The sequence below is a fragment of the Martes martes genome (genome assembly GCF_963455335.1).
Source record: "Martes martes genome assembly, chromosome: 6".
Taxonomy (NCBI): Eukaryota; Metazoa; Chordata; class Mammalia; order Carnivora; family Mustelidae; genus Martes; species Martes martes.
Window position 1 is genome coordinate 75,109,708 of NC_137893.1, and position 17,184 is coordinate 75,126,891.

Consider the following 17,184-nt stretch of genomic DNA (forward strand, 5'->3'; position numbering starts at 1 on the left):
AACCGATTATTTTAATTGCTTAAACAAACATACATAATTGATGCAAGTGAGAGCGATCACAAGCAGTTTGATGAAATTTGCAGTGAGCCCACCGGGTTGCTGAAGAGGGTCAGAAAAAACTCCATCCCACCCACCTGACCGAACTGGAAGGGTTCACTCTAAGCCTTCAAAGACATGCACATCATAAAGGAATCCAAGCGAAAACCAAAACCGATCATTAATAGCTACAAGTTTGGAAAATATACGCTGAATTATTACACAAAGACAAGGGTAATGACCAATTGTCCCCACCTGCTCGAGTGGGGACATTTTAAATTATGACAATCTACGGATACTGACTGTGATAGTCACGTGGTCTATCATTAACACAAATACAAAATGGAAATCATTTTATTAAACTCCGTGGAGAGGCCATTTGAAGAACATCAAGGCGCGGGCTTTTCCGGGCGGGATTTTGGTCGGCCCAGCCGCCGGCACGCTGGGCGGGGCCGGGGCTCCGCGACGGCCGCAGGGGGCGGGCCTAGCACTGCAGCTCCTCCTCCTCGGCCCGCCGGGGCCCGCCCCCCGAGCTCTGGGCGCTGGCGTGCGCCGTGGAGCTGAGCACCTCCTCGAAGCTGCCTCCGCCGTGGTTCGCCCCGCCTACTTTCGTCTGAAAGGGCAGACATGCAAACGTAGTTAGTTCATCAGGTCTGCAATGTTTGTGTGAGACGGAGTACTCTTAAATTCAGGGATAATTTTTTTCTTGAAAGGGAACGTAAAGGGGTGTAGAGAAGTTGGTTTCCTTTAGTAGAGTGTTAGCATGCCATTCATACTGGGATCTGGGATGGGACCCAAAACTTCAATTCCGTACAATTTTAGCGGTCCTCTCTTCATTCCTCCTAACATCTAAAAATCTCAGTTCCTTCAGGAGCATATCCAGATCTGTGCATTCGTCTACACATCACCCTGAGAGTAGATGTAATCAAAACAGAACCGGAGTTTAGATAAATTCCCTCAACTTAACAAGTGTAGGGGGGGCGCCTGGGTGGCTCAGTGGGTTAAAGCCTCTGCCTTCGGCTCAGGTCGTGATCCCAGGGTCCTGGAATCCAGCCCCGCATTGGGCTCTCTGCTCAGCAGAGTCTGCTTCCTCCTCTCTTTCTGCCTTCCTCTCTGCCTACTTGTGATCTCTGTCTGTCAAATAAATAAATAAAATCTTAAAAAAGAAAAAGTGTATAGGGCACCTGGGTGGCCTCAGTCGTTATGGGTCTGCCTTCCGCTGAGGTCATGATCCCAGGTTCCTGGGACCAAGCCCCGCATGGGGCTCACCGCTGGGAGGAAGCCTGCTTCTCTCTCTCCCACTCCCCTTGCTTGTGTTCCCTCTCTCGCTCTGTCTCTGTCAAATAAATAGATAAAATCTTTTTTTTTAAAAAAGGGTATAAACGTCTTTAAGTGACTCCAATTTAGGCTTCCTACTGGGACTTAGAAAGGCTATCTGGATCCCTGACAAATGGCTTTTGAAAAGGCTGAGCAGCTCCACTGAACATGCTTTCTGGTCTCTGTTCTGAGAGGAAGACAGGACTCAAATCTTAAGCACTAGCTACTTCACATCTTTCTAGGCAGCTGCCCCTAAAGGATTACCCTGACTTGAAATGCAAAGTTATGATGCTTGAGGGGGCTCCCTTTATGTCAACTTCCTACTGGTAATAAGAATAAAATCAGGAAGAGATCAATTTATAAGAAATATATTAAGGGGCGCCTGGGTGGCTCAGTGGTTTAAAGCCTCTGCCTTCGGCTCGGGTCATGATCTCAGGGTCCTGGGATCAAGCCCCACATCGGGCTCTCTGCTCGGCGGGGAGCCTGCTTCCTCCTCTCTCCCTCTCTGCCTACTTGTGATCTCTGTCTGTCAAATGAATAAATAAAATTAAAAAAAAAAAACAAAAAAAAAGAAATATATTAAGAAATACGGTTAAAATGTTTTGAAAAATTCCTTATTAAAAAGGTCCTTCAACAGAATATCTAATGTTTATTGCAAGTCTTATTAATGTCACATTGGTTTTCCTTTAACCATTACCAATATGGAAAAACATGCTGAGGAAAAGAAAGGTACAAAATAGAAAATGTTGCTATTCCCAAAGTGCTGTCTACTCCTCAGTGCCACCAAAGTGATCACTCACAGAACCACTCATGCTGGGAGATATAACCACTTACTGCCTGGTCTGCCCTTTAAAAAACCTAACCAGGTTTTAAAAGCAGTTAAATCATTCCAAAACAAGCATATGCTTTTCTCCAGTTGTCACTAAAATCCCTCTCTGCCTCTTTAAATTCAATTCCTAACTCGAATTTTCCACTCTGCTTGGGGTCAGGAAACTTATTCTGTAAAGTGACAGATAATACATATTTTAAGCTTAGGAATCACATAGTCTCTGTCACGAATACTCAAATCAACCATTGTGCAAAGCAGCCAAAAATAACACTTAAGTGAATGAGCATGGCTGTGTTTTCAGAAGACTATATGTATGGACACTGAATTTCATGTAGTTTAATTTTAACAAGTCACAAAATAGCATTCTTCCTTTGATTTTTTTCAACCATTAAAAAATATAAAAACCGGGGTGCCTAGATGGCTCGGTGGGTTAAGCCTCTGCCTTCATCCCGGGTCATGGTCTCACCGTCCTGGGATTGAGTCTTGCATTGGGGAGCCTGCTTCCTCCTCTCTCTCTCTCTGCCTGCTGCTCTGCCTACTTGTGATCTCTCCCTCTCTGGACATAAATAAAATCTTTAAAATATATATATAAAAACCATTCTTAGCTTACAGGCCATTCAAGAATAGCCAGCTAGCTGGATTTGGCTCACAGGCCTTGATTTGCAGACCTTGAGCACTGAGCATTGACTGATTCCTCCTCTACTCTGTGTCATCTCATCACTGGGAAGAAGCAGGGGTTGCTTTCAACTATGTGACTTTTCACTATGTGTATTTCTTTCTGGAGATCAATTCAATCAATTCAATGTAATCTACTCTATTAAGAGTTCCCATTCTCCTCTTTGTTGTACTTGCACTCTGTTTTGCAGTAGAAGTCACACACAGTTTTGAATCAAGTGAATACCAATTACTGATGTTTTCTTTCGGGCTTTGTTGTTTTCTCTTCTCCTAGTTTTTGACTTTTCTCAAATCAAAACAGAAAAATAAAAGAGGGAATTGTTTTAAAATAAAGCAATTTGGCAAAAAAGGGAGCGCAATGAAGGGGTTTTTTTTAACCGAGAGGGTTGAGTGGAATAAAGGGGTTTCCTAACTACGTGGGTTGAATGACTGTACACAGCAATTACTGAGGTCAGGAGTTGCTTCGGGAAAGATGTGAACAATAATAAACCTCTTCTGGACCCTTCCCTTCATTATGGCTCTTCATTCAGGCATTTGTCACTTTATCCCCAAAACTATGATTGTTGGTTGCATAAAATTCTATTTGAATTATTGAGTTGAGCCACCTAATCTCTCATAATAATATGGCTCGTTGAGAAGACACGAAGAAGTAATAAATATATCTGGTCTTTTTCTTAAGATTTTTAAGTCAGGCTCTGCAAAGTATTCTTCAAAAAGAGGTGCACTAGAACTATGGTCTGCTTGACATGGTTCAGAGAATGGCTGGAAGACTGACTGACCAGAACTCTTGGAAGGGATGTAGTTGTTCCTGATTCACTGGAACATGGTGAAACATAATAAATTACGGTTTCATAGGAGCTGGTTCTTGCTGTGCTTGTTTGCTTGTTTTAGAAGCAACAGAAAGTGTGCTCACTGAGCGCAGAGGTGAAACCAGCCGAGAGTCCTCAGGTCGAGACAGTGACGTATTACAAGGACCTAGGCAAACAGGACTAAATTTTATATAATGGTGATGAAATGGAAAATTTTTCCTGGAAAACCAAGCTGTCTACAGAACTGGGTATAAAGGAAGAACAATCAGTTGGGTATAAATCCCACAAGGTGTGTGACAGATTGTGTGAGGAGATGGCAAGAACGGACCTCCCTTCCCAGCAGAACATAATTTCTAATACAAATATGAATATGATTCCTTTTGAGCGATGCTTTTAAAAACTGGGCTTAAAGCAGTATGTGTGATAGAACCGCAGCACAGAGACCCGTGAGGTATTTCCTTACTGATTCATCCTTACTGACTTGTGAGTCAGCCGGAAACAGCCCTGGGACCCAGAATTGAAGAACGTTATAGAAATTTTGAAGAAAATTTAGAACAAAAAACTATGCGTCAAATAAACTATATAAAGAAGGGTTAAACATCTATTATTTAGCCTGGAGAAAGAAAAAGAATGAGAAATTTGCAATGACTGAGTGAGTGGGAAGTTTTGTACAAAGCACAATTATTAGCTATTTATTCTCCATTGCCTGGGTGGGCAGAAGAAGAGGAAGTAGGCATCGACTGTGACATAAGAGGTGGGTGGGATGTAAGTCTTGTTAAACCCCGGGGACAATAATGCAGACACTGAATCCACTTTCAGGAAGTCTTGACACAGGCTAGGATCTGGTCGGCTGAGTTAGTTTTGTTCATGTCTGAAGGCGGAGGCAGGCTCTACACCTTCCATCCCAGTGAAGAGAGAAAAGCGAGAAGCGCAGGGTGCTGGATCAAACACTTAAACCACACGTGAGCTGTGAGCTTACCAGTGCTTCCTAAAAGCAAAGGGGAATAGGTTGTTCTTTATTCTTCTTTTGCTTCTTCGTATCTCCTTCTTCTAAAGAAAACCTAAAAAGTACAACTTCTCCTATGTCAGAACTGGTCTAATAAGCAGCAAAATCTATCCTCCTTCCACTCTCTAAGGCTGACAACTAAATGCTGAGAAATTAACTCCCAGGATTTTCTGAACCCTTTCTTTTGAAACTTGATACTCTGGCAAGAGAAAAGTTTGAGGCACTGCACATCCCTCCTTATGAAAAGTCTTCCCTCTACGTGGGGGCAATTCAATGGCTCCTACGGGTTCCTAGATACTCACTAAGCGATGAGGTTGGTAAATGAAAGCAAGGCCTGGGAAATGCTGAGTCATCATCTCGTTCCTGCGCCTTAAACATCAAACCCCAGGCCCGATAAAGCAGAAGTAGGAGACTGTATGAACGAACCACCCCTAAGAGGAAAGACTCTCCAAGTCACAATCAGAGCATGCGGGAGCTCTAGTGAGGGATGCCCGACAACCTTGCGGGCTCATGAGCAGCTCATGGGGGCGAGGAGTCAGCGGCAGCCGGGTGATCAGCATGTGCACACACCTGCTTTTGCTCTGCTTCAAGATCACCAGCATTCTTCATTTTCCCAGAGAAGGAAATACGGAAATGGACCGTCTACAAAATAGCGCTAAGAATATCAAGACTCTGTAAGTCATCATTTAACTGCTATCTTTAAAAAAATAATCTTAGTCATTTCAAAGACTTTTCCTGTTTTGGAAGTTCTGTGCATTTTGGGCCTAGACTGATTTTATTTGTACTTTCTTCCTTTGTAGGTGAACTCAACTACACTGAAACGATAAATCCAATATAAAGTGTTTTTTTTTTTTTTTAACACCTCCCATGACACAGGCATATTTTCAGTTGAAAACCTGGGATCAAATGTGTTACTGCAAAAGAATGTTCGTTGTGACTCAGTTTGATTTTTCCCGCCATGATCACCATGCTGTGCTGTGCTCAGTCTGGGAATGGAGTAAATGAGACCGGGTAGCTGACAGGAGGAGGGAAGCAGTGCAATGTAGGGGGCCAAGTTCATTTTTGCTAGTCCACGTGCAAACCAGAGGGTCTATGAGCTGTGGGTGACCCTCCACTTATCCTCTAAATTCAGAATTCTCTTACCCTCGATCCTAACCACAATCGTCTCTCACATACCAGTTTTGGAGAGGACAGCCCGAGAGAGTTCAAGCCTGCAAAGATGTGAACACAAATCCCAGTTCATATTCACAAGTCATCACCCCCGAATGGTTTACGGGAACAACTCTGTGAGGATCCAGCAACACTCTCCAATACCGGTTTGACTGAGAGACAGATTTAGATGTGAAGAAAAAGACAGACTCTGGGCAGACTGCCTTTGCGGCTGCCCCGAATGCTGGCGGTCCCACCTTCAGAATTAACCACCACAGTGACTAAGCTGTCCTGATTAACGGGACCCCATGACACAAAATTCACTTCATCTGTACCTTAAGGCTTGTGACAGTTGTCTCAACCCTCTCCTCAAATGATTTGAAAGTAGGAGAATTCCTAAAATAACAAAAAAAGAGAGGTCAGCTCCAAAGACCCAGCTGTCTTAGCAACCGAGCTGCCTGGCTTTCTGCTCTCAACTGTAAACATCATCTCTGCACCAGAGCCAGCTGTCGGTTCTCCACCTACGACAAGCATGCTTTTAAAGTATGTTTTCATTTCTGCTAGGTCAGAACCACAAACCATAACCTGACATGGAAATTTTCTAAGTAAGAGATTCCTATAATAAACAGGACAGCATTTGTTAATGACACCACCGTAATAATTCCAAGGTGCGCTGGAAATCTTCCCAATGAGTCAAAGGAGTGATAGCTTAATTTGTCATTTGCTAATTAACTGTTTCTATTGTAGCACTCCTTTTCCCAACTTGTTTTTTGTTTTGTTTTGTTTTGTTTTTTTGTTTGTTTCTTTTTGGTGAGCAATGGAAAGTCTGTCTGAAGAATGTCATGTTAGAATTTTCCCACTTGGAATTTTGAAGTTATTTATTTCAGAAATAACTCAAGGGGGAAAAAAAAGGTTCATAAATTTTTCTCTTCCATGCCTTAGAAAGTAATCATTTTGTCAATTTCCATGAAGTAGTGTTTCTGGGAGTCAATGCTTTCATTATTTTAAGTTGAAATATACCTATTACTTGTCTAACGCTTGATCAAAATGGTCTTATGAGCATGTTATTCTTCCTCCTGAAGAGGATATACCTTTGTTCTCTTACCTACAAAATCTTTGCAGTCTATCGACAATTTATTGGTGACTCATTCATTATGTTAAATACTCTGTATACATCATCTTGTTACTTTAAGAATTAGGTGCTTCATTTAGTATGTTTTGGTTTCCTGGACTGGATTTCATGACATCATCACCATTAAAAAGGATATCCCCAGGTCCAGCTAATGAAACAGGAGCCAAGAAGGAACTAAAAATGTATCTTAAATCTTGTATCTATGTCAGCATTCAGCAACAATGATTGCCATCAATTTCAGGTCAAATAATTCAACTGAATGTTACTTATTTGATAAGCCACCTGTTACTCTCTCTTGAGTGAAGGCGAAATGAAATAGGACGAATGGCCTAGAGGAATTTTGTTAAGGGAGAACTGGTGTAATAGATGGGCATCTTTGTATGGTGTGGAATGAAGCACGGCTCTAATACTATCAAGAGGAAACTAATGTCCATAACATGTTTTGGACTGAATTTGGCTTTGTTAGAGATTACCTCCAGAGACTCTGACACTCCAGATGGTCAGAAATGTATCCACATCTCTGCTGTAGGGATTAACCGTGGTGAGTTCAGAGAGCCCATGGATGACATCACACCTTGCAAACAACTCAAGCAGGAGTCAAATTCCTATGAGTAATCCTCCCTCGTATTGCTGTTTCATGATGAAATATTAGTGAATTTTTACCTCAGTGACTCAAATTTATGTATTTATTGGCCCCTTACTTCCACTGCAGGTTTTATGTGGGCAAGCCTGCTCATATGCCTGCCTGTCATTGATTAGCCCTGGCCAAGCCCTGGCCAGACAGTTCAGCTGAAGGGATCATGGGTATATGTTAGATGAGTAAAAAAAAAATTTTTTAAGTTAGTTTCAGGCAAGATTATGAGGACTACATTTGACCCATAAGCCACTAGATGGATTCACAAAGCAAAGCTGTGTTAATTTTTTGCAAGAACTTCTTTTGACACCCAGACTTAAAAGCTAACAGACAGTTGGTTAAACGTCTGCCTTTGGTTCAGGTCGTGATCCCACGTCCTAGGATCGAGTCCCGCATTAGGGTCCTTGCTCAGTGGGGATCCTGCTTCTCCCTCTGCTTGTGCTCTCTCTCTGACAAATAAATAAGTAAATAGAATCTTTAAAAAAAAACAGTTAATAAAAAAAAGATGACAAATAAAGAAGCTCAGAGCTGCAGGTTGCACTACTCAATTTGAGTGTTTTTATGCTAGGGGGTGCAAGTCATTCAAAGATGGACTAAGCAATCTTGAATCTGTGCTCCCTATTTAGCACCAAATTAGGGAAATCAAATACTGTGGCTAAATTTCCAAAGTAACCATATAACCTCAGTGTGGAAGAAACATCCTCAGGATAATAAAACAGACATTCCTCTAATTCAGTTACACTAGACGGTGTACTGGAGAACAGGGAGAAACTGTTCACTCAGATTTAATCAGATCACTACTGCTACAAATGACCCTGGAAAGAATTTGGCTGCAGTGGTCTCAAACCATTTAGAGCAACCGAACCCCCTCTCTAACATATCACACCACAATCCATACTATAAAGCAGGTAGAAGAGGCACAGTTTGGACTGAAGCAGGGAAGGGTCTCGGAAGGCTCATGCCCCCCCCCCCACCCCCCACAACGGAAGTCCAGGGCAAGAGCAGTGGGAAGAGCAGTAAATCTGGTTTTAGCTTCTTATTTTAAATATGAAGAAACTGACACCAGTGAGATGACTTTCCCAAGGCTGCAAAGTTCATCCTTGGCAGAGCTGGTCTACAATCTGCATCTCCTGACCCTTCCCCCCGCCCCTGCAATCTGACATTCATTCTTCCATACCTTGTTACTATTCGTGTGCTTTTATCTGATTGCCTCACTAAGCTACACAAACCGGAAGTGGGGAATGTCTTTCTCAGAAGTTTTCATCCAGCTAGTGATTTTAATAACATTTTCATTGCCTAACAGACACCTCATCTTAACATCTACCTTAAAAAACCGTGGTGGTATCCTTTCTACAGCTGTAGTCCTTCAATGTAACCCTTCTCCCAGGCTTGCGTTTATTTCTGCTGAAATAAGGCACATATTTCTGCCTTTGGAGGTGTGGTGGCTCCAGGCCCTAAGCTAAGAATGTGTGTCACACAGGTTACTTTGTGTCACACAACAGGTAAGGGAACGGAGATTGAGCTAGGTAAGTAACTTGTCTCAGGTCACACAAATCAGGAGACACTGGACTTAAGCCAGTGTGTTTGGTCAGAAGCTGAAGCCCATTACACCCTCCTTCCACAGAACTGTCTGGCTTTTCTCCTGAAGGCTGTCGGGATAGACAGTAAGGAAGGTTTGCATTTCCTTTCATATTAAGAGAGGGGAAAAGCTCGGCAAAGTTAACTATCAATAAAGTAACACTTCATACATACACATTCTGCATCGATATTATATAAATTAATTTATAACACATTACCTCATAGCAGGCATACTTATGGAATGGCGAATGGAGTAGCTTCAGGGCAAAAGCAGATTAAAAGAGAAAAAAAAAAAAGGAAAAAAGAAGATAGCACAACATAAGTACATGAGAAACTCCCTATTCACAGTTCTAAAGCAGCAATTTCAACTGTCGGAAGTATTCCTTGCCCACCCCACCAAGATGACATTTGTTTTCGCTGGGTAGGATGGGCCAACCCATCCAGCTTTTAAGATTACAAAGGAAGAGTACACTGTCCAAGTTGGGTGTTATTTTACTTCCTGTGGGTTCCCGGTAGGTCAGGAAATCTGAGGAGAATGTCTGGTTTTTCCAGATGCGCCCAGGAGCCCGTGGACATCCTCCCCAGGTTCAACTCCCACTCCCTTCCCTTCTTTCTTCTTTCAGGAAGAGAGGAAGAGCTGTACCTAGGAAGGCACAAAGGCAGGTAAAAGCTAATCATTCCGTTGTAGAGAAACTCTCCAGAGGAATATAGGTAGTTCACTTAAGACATTCAAGGAAACACATAGCAGGCTAATGTAATCCACACAGTCCAACATGGGAGCAGGGACCTCCACATCCAGTCTAGGACATCTGTACATTTCCGAGAATTCTAAGAGTTTCGGCCTCCTCACTCTATTGATCCTATGGCTGGCTCATCTTTCCTCTGATGGATCAACTGTTACTCCTTTGTGAGTTCCACTCAGAAGTCAGGCTGGGCTGAGGGAGGAAACCCTACGTAAGGGTCCATGTCTTGTGACAGCGCTCCCCCATCACACTTTCCAACACCATCCCTGCGTCTCTCCTCCCAAGAAGCTAACAGGAAGGGATCACACGCCTCACCCTTCCCCAACAACATCCACTGAGGTCACCAGTATTGGCAGTACTTTACTAGAACTCAGAAAGAAAAGGACAAAGAAATTCAGGGAGTACTTATGGTCCTACTTAGACACTCCACTTAGAAAATACAGGCAAATATTTCCCCAAAATTATATTTAAAAAGGAAATTACTAAAACAAATCCATCAGCATTATCAATCTATTCATCCCTTTAAATACAGGCAGTTTTCTTAAGAAAAAATCCACCACCTCTCCCCAAAGTATATAGTAAGTTTCCAGCTAAAGGAGGGTTTAATCGGAAATTGCACACTTCCGAACGTGTGTGGTGCTCTGGTAACATTTCTCCTCTTCAACTTCAGAAGGTACAGAAAGTTGAAGGTGAACCATCCCCATAACCGTTACAAGACGTTCAGAAAAACACAACAATCTAGAGAAAATAATTTCCCGTTTCTCGATTTTACTTTTTACAAGTCTCACAAAAACATACAACTCTCAACTTCCACTTTTCCTTTTTTCTCCTTTCAGTTCTGAGGACCTCTGCCAACGCGGGAAGAACTGAGAATGTAGGAAGGTATTCCTAGGAGACTGTTCAGCAAGTGAAAACTGGTATAAATGATTCAGAAGTGAGATAACGAGATGCTTAAATAAATTCAAACACATTAGATGCCCTACGCTCTGTGACTCCCTGGGCACGAACACACTCAGGAAAAGAGACCCAGTGTTTTGGCTGAGACACACCCACGATGTGAAGGGAGCAGTGGGTTCTGGGAAGGAAGGGAGCCTCAAGGGGACCGGTAGGGCCCTAGGAGGCATTGCTTACCCGATGGAGTGAGACCTGCAGCCCGGGCAGCATAGGAGAGAGCAGGACCAGAGTTAGCATATCAGCACTGTGGTACCCTTGTCCCCCCTCTCAAGAACCCCAAAGCAAAGATGACGTTGACTCTGTTCATTACTCTCTGGGAGTATATTTTTAATGTGTCTTAACAATCACTGTACCAACCTGTTATAAGTTGTACTTCTAACTGTTGTTCTCATGACTACAGAGAGAGGGTTGGACTCTAACAGAGGTTCTATGCTTCCTCCGAAGAGCCTCATCTCCTTGTTCACACGTGGTTTGAACAAATGACTGACTGAGAAGTTCCAAGAAGATACTGGCATTATTATAAAAACGATTCCAAGAGCTTTCATCGCTTCAGAGTACTTTCATAAATGTGTCCCCGTTTTAACTTTGCAGGAAGCATTTTAGTTAGGTAGCTGTGAACAATGTTATTTTACAGGTAGAGAAAGAGAGGGGGCAGTTGCCTGACGGGGTGATGGGGACTCAGTCAATGGCAACTGGGATAAAATGAGAATCTTAGCTTGAAAAATATGACTTGTTTTTATAAAACACATCAATTTAAATCCTCACAGAGTGCTTTTTATTAACTTATTAAAAGGCCCAAGTTCTAAGTTTTTAAAATCTGTAAGTTTTAACTTGTAATAATTAAAAAAAAAAAGACTGGTATCCGAACTTTGCTGGCAATCTTTTTTAACAAGTTCAGAAATTTTTTCCCAGAATGCACAAAGGAATTTTACAGTATAAATAACAGGAATATAGGATAATATGATATTTTATACTAAAAAAAGGGGTTCAAAGTAAAATGTGATACAACTCTTAAATTTCTCTATCATTTTATAAATTGGCAAATCAATTTAAATGAAAAATTAAAAACTTACTTTTCTCAGTTAAGAATCTTTACTAATCAAAATTCAAGTAATTTTCAAATATGAGTTTCCCATATGTTACTTGTTCTAGCGTAACTGAAAACTAAAAATTTTTTGTAATATTCGTTGCTTTCATAGTGACTGATCCTCAGTTATATATGTTAGATGTTCTAGTTTGAGAAAAATACAGGTCTGAATTTTGCAAACTCTACAACATATTACAGGGCCCTATTTGAGTCTCCAGTATTTTTAGCCACAGTTTATAATGAAAGTACTGTATCCTCTATATAGAGAACCAATTAATGGAACGTTTGAAACTTCTGGAAAACAGACCATTCATTAACCTAAAATAAAGCCACATTGAAACAGAAGAAAAAGAAGTTAACAGGACTTTGATGTTACAACCAATCAGTGTATGAATGGGAATGTGTTAACATATTTCATAAGTGAACGGTCTTCATTCTCTCTCGTCCTTTTAGCAAAACCAACAAAATCTTTGTGAAATACCACAGTGCCCTCCTGCTGATGTATACTCCCTCATTTCCACATGTGGGGTCACCTTGTAAATGAGATGGTCACTTAGGATAAAAACTAGCATTTATTGAGTGCTTAATCAATGGCAGGCTCTCTTCTACAACTTTCATAATAACCTGATGATGACGTTACTCTTACCCGATTTCATAACTGAGAACACCTGGGTACAGGTGAGTTAGGTTACATGGGTCCTCCTTGTAACCTGACCACCTGACACTGAATCACTTAAGAACTTGTTACAAATGCAGATTCCTAGACCCAGGATCCACTGAGGCGTGATCTCTGAGAGGTGGAGTCTGGAATATGTACTGTAAACAGGCTTCAGAGGTGTTTGTAAAGCCTCCTGAATTTGGAGAAATAATACTCCAGTACCATGCTGTGGTTCTAGAGTTCCAGTGAAGGTTTCAACTAAGTATGTGGAGAACAAATTTTATAAATATGGCAAAATATATTTTCTTGGAGATAGCAGGTAAGACGGGATTTTCTGTTCTGAGAAATTATTTAATTAGTTTAGATAAACGTCTTAATGCCATTGACATGACAGCAAATTTTATTTGTAATAAAATGAGGGTTAATTAATAATCCAGAAGGTTTACCTATTCATAACATGCAGCCTCTGAAAAATTTCAGTTGCTTTTCATTATCACATTATCAACAATTATGAAGATAAAACAATGTATTCAGACTCATGCATACGTAGTTACTTAACTCTAGCCTCACAAATGCCAACTTGTTAAGATAGTACAGGGGCACAATCCAGTAATGTATGAAACCAAAAATAACTTAAACAGAACAATATAGATATTTCCTCTAGGTATGAAGTCAGTAGAGTAATTAAGAAATGGTTTCAGAATCCAATGAAAATTTATATGCAGTTTTTTAAAAAAAGACATTTAAAATGTATACTTCAAAAGTGTTTTTAAAAAATGAAAGTAACAACTCTATAGGAGATAACTTACTAAAACATACTATAAAAAATAAAAATGGTCAAAACTGCACTATTTTCTCTGGCGCCTATAGTGAGGACACTTGGTTCTCAGTTCAAAATCCTATGTTTACCCTAACATGATATAAAATGTAATATTGAAAATAACCCAAATGTGCAAGGACTATATACCATGGCCCCTTTTTGGAACAAAGGAATAAATACGTATGTATTCAGCATAGAAAAAAATCCTAGATGGATGTATACGAAAATGTAACCTAGAATGGTTTGTCAGAGCCTAGTCCACTGAATGCATATTTTAACTTACTGTTTAAATTTTAATGAATAAAAATCAGTATGTGCTGCCTTCGTTTGAAATCCCCCCTTATTACCAGTAGTTGAAGGAGCCCTGGATCTTCTATTTTTACTAGGTCATGTCCTCGTAGAAAGGGCATGTTCGGGACCAGGCTCACTAAACAGACCTATAGGCAGAAAACTCTCCATTATAAAAACCCAGTCACCAATCATTATCAGCCACAATACATGTTAACCCAATTAAAAAAGAATATGTTAGGAAGACGAACCAATAGAGAAAGCTCTCCTTCCCTTAGAAGGCCCAGGGCTTAGCAGCATCCCCATGGTTCTGCCCCACACTACCTCATGTCTCCAAACTTCTTGCTGATGGCCGTCCCCACGTTGCTGAAAGCTGCAGTTGCCTTCTGCCCTGCGTGACTCAGGGTTTCGTGTGTTTTCTTGTAGCTGGAAGTAAACAGAACCACAGAAACACAGCTTATACGTGATGATCGCCCACAGAACATTCCCTATTCTTCTCCCTCCTTACTTTGAAAATTCCTTTTCTAAACAGCTTTACGAAGACAATGATCCACAGAAGTTAGTGATTCTATTCATTGTCTGGGGAATGAGGGGTGGACTGCTGTCCATCGGTGGGAAAGTCAGGCTGCTCAATCTGAATTCAGGAAAAATATTCATAGGCAAGTGTAACATGCAGATCAGATGTGTAACTACAAACAGACATGCTCTCAGACTACAGTTGTTCTTGAAGTGTGCATTCGAACTCTTTGAAGAGACACTCGCCAGAAAACAGCCAACGAAGGTAACACAGAAATGAGAAAATGTGTATTTCAATGTGAAGAATCAGCTTTTATTGTTCAGGGGTAAAATTAACCAGAAAAGGGCAAAATATAACTAGTACTTCGCTTATTTTTCTAACATTTATGCCTGGAAATATTCTAGAAGGGCACATGATCTTAAGAAAACATAGTGACCTTTTTTCAAAGAGTTTTAGGAAGATAATTCAGCAATGGTCTGTACATTGGCTGATGTTCCCACTAGACTGACTCCTTGAGGACTTGGAGTAGAAGCCAAAGTCCATACAACGGGCCTCATGATGATTGTACACAAGCTTGTCCTCTCGGCCCCCTGCTCCAGGCCCCAGACCTCCTCACCGGTCCATGGACCTACTAGGCCCCATCCTGCCTTAAAGCTTTTGCTCTGGCTGCTCTGCCACATGATCCCATCATATCTGGCAGAAAAAAAAGGAGGGGAGGGTTTTGTTGTCTTGTAAATGTCCCACTTTGAAAAATTACAAAGAGCAAAGCAGGCACCCTTAGTCAGATTGTGAAAGTCACCTTTTGCTGTCAATCAGGGCCAGAGATCCCTGGGGCCTTGGCCAAGTGGGTGTCAGCAGCATAGAGCTGGGCTCTGGGGGTCGGGCCAGGTAGGAAAGGGAGGCAAGGGAAGGAGGAGCATCGAGCACCCACCCAGCACTGACTCTATACAGCCTAAAAGGGGGCTTAAGGGAAAAGTAAAGAAAGACCCTGCAACATCGATGACCTCTGTGTGAAGCTGGGACCAGAGAGTAGTTAGGGAATTGCTGCTTCCGTTGCTCTTGCATTTCTACAGGAATTTCTTGCAATTAGAGCAAATATTTAACTTTTGTGTGTACCTGTTCCTTATAAACTGTTCCCTGTAGTTTATATACTGGAGAATGCTTTGAATTTTGAGATGAGGTGACTTTTGGACACTTGTATGTTTATCACATTCTGAATTTGACGGCTTAATTTCAAAACAGCTAGTCAGGGGGAAGCACATCTAGTCAGCAGTAAGTTAGGGTTCGGGTTAGCTAGCTACATTACGTTTTAAACACACTCGTCTAGAACAAAGTGTGATGGGTATACACAGGCTTCTGACTACTTTAGTGAAGTATTAGTGACATTAAGTCCTCACCATGAAAAGTGCAACTCCATACTTAGGTGAAATTTCAAAGTTTAAAACCAACCATATGGAGAGCTCAAAGGAGTGTTGAAGAGAGACTTTTAGGGCTGTTCGCTTTTTTTTTTTTTTTAAGATTTTATTTATTTGTCAGAGAGAGAAAGCTTACAAACAGGGGTGTGGTAGGCAGAGGGAGAAGCAAGCTCCCTGCTGAGCGAGTAGCCTGATGCGGGACTCCATCCCAGGACCCTGGGATCATGACCTCAGCCAAAGGCAGATGCGTAACCAAAGGAGCCACCCAGGCATTCCAGGACTGTTAAGTCTTTATTTCTGAGGATTACATAATGTTAAATCTGAAAGGCACTAGAGTGCAATTTCTTCAGACTACAGATGACGGGACTGAGGCCCGGAAGAACTGTGTGACCTTTTAGAGACAGAGACAGGGCTAGGACTAGTGTGCCTGCCTTCCGGCCGGACGTCTTCTCACCTTGGAGATGACAGACATTGGAAGGTAGGTTAGGTCAGCTGTCTATAGCTCAAGTATTTGTGGAGAAAAGTAGTAATAGTGCATCTGAAGACTTCTAAGATGTACCTCTTTCCCCACATTTTTACACTTCTCCTCCCTAAACTAACGACCGCATTTCTTAAAAACAATTACTAGGCATCCTACATACATTACATAGAGACCGATAATTGAGGGAAATAGATTGGGGGTGGGGGGCAATGAGAGAGGGTGGTATGGGAAGAAGTGGCTTCCCAGAACAAAATAACCAGGGATCCCGTGAGAAATAGGCCAGTGGGCTCAGAGCACTTAAAAGCTCTAAGAAGCACTACTCACAGCACAGCGTAAGCCGAGGGTCCCCCCGGAGCTGTGTACCGCTCCTACACAGACCCTGCACGCTTACACTGCATTCGAATTGGGCTCGATCCTAAAATGAATGAAGTCCTACACATCTCTACCAGAGGCGAGGCGCTCACATCTTGAAAAAAGACCCTCCTGGCAGGCCACTGAAAACCCTGAAGGATGTCATTCCATTTACATCTTACTCCCTTTATTATGCCATGGAATTTGGCGCACAGTCCGGTCTCCTAATGCTTAAAACCAGCTCTCAACCTTATCACATAAAATTACATTCAGTAATATTCAAATAATGAAAAACAACTTAAACACCAACCTTCTGATTCACCTGACGACCTTGTAATTTAAATAGAAACGGTACTTAGCGTTTTAGGTGATGTCTCTTATTTTAAGCTAAATATAGAGTTACACTATTGCTGAGTCACATACGTGACGCAAAGGGAACGAATACATTCTCCTGAAACAAACGTCAGAACATTACGGGACTCTCAGCTTGCTGTCCATTGTGCATGGGGAGGCAGAAAGACGGGAGCAGATGCTCCCAGCGATCCGTGTTACGTGCCTATCCTCTGTGTGCCTGTGATGCACTTTGCACACTGTGATGCTCCTTCCCAACACATTTTTCACTTTGTTCCAATTACGGTTTTTGAGTCTGCCTCCATGACCTGCGTGCACTTCCTGAGGGCTGGGGCTGCATCTCGTTCATCAGTT

The 17,184-nt window shown here is 41.8% G+C and overlaps 1 protein-coding gene across 1 annotated transcript in view; it reads right to left on the reverse strand.

The window, feature by feature from the left end:
• Positions 1–17,184, reverse strand: part of TPD52L1 (TPD52 like 1) — a 97,801-nt gene continuing 80,617 nt past the window's right edge. Inside the window, exons 4-7 of the mRNA XM_080806855.1 lie at positions 14,040–14,141; positions 9,384–9,422; positions 6,157–6,217; positions 1–649 (exon numbers count right to left, since the gene is read on the reverse strand). Of these exons, the coding sequence (XP_080662981.1) occupies positions 521–649; positions 6,157–6,217; positions 9,384–9,422; positions 14,040–14,141 (331 nt within the window). The 3' untranslated portion in view covers positions 1–520. The remainder of the gene's footprint in view (positions 650–6,156; positions 6,218–9,383; positions 9,423–14,039; positions 14,142–17,184) is intronic.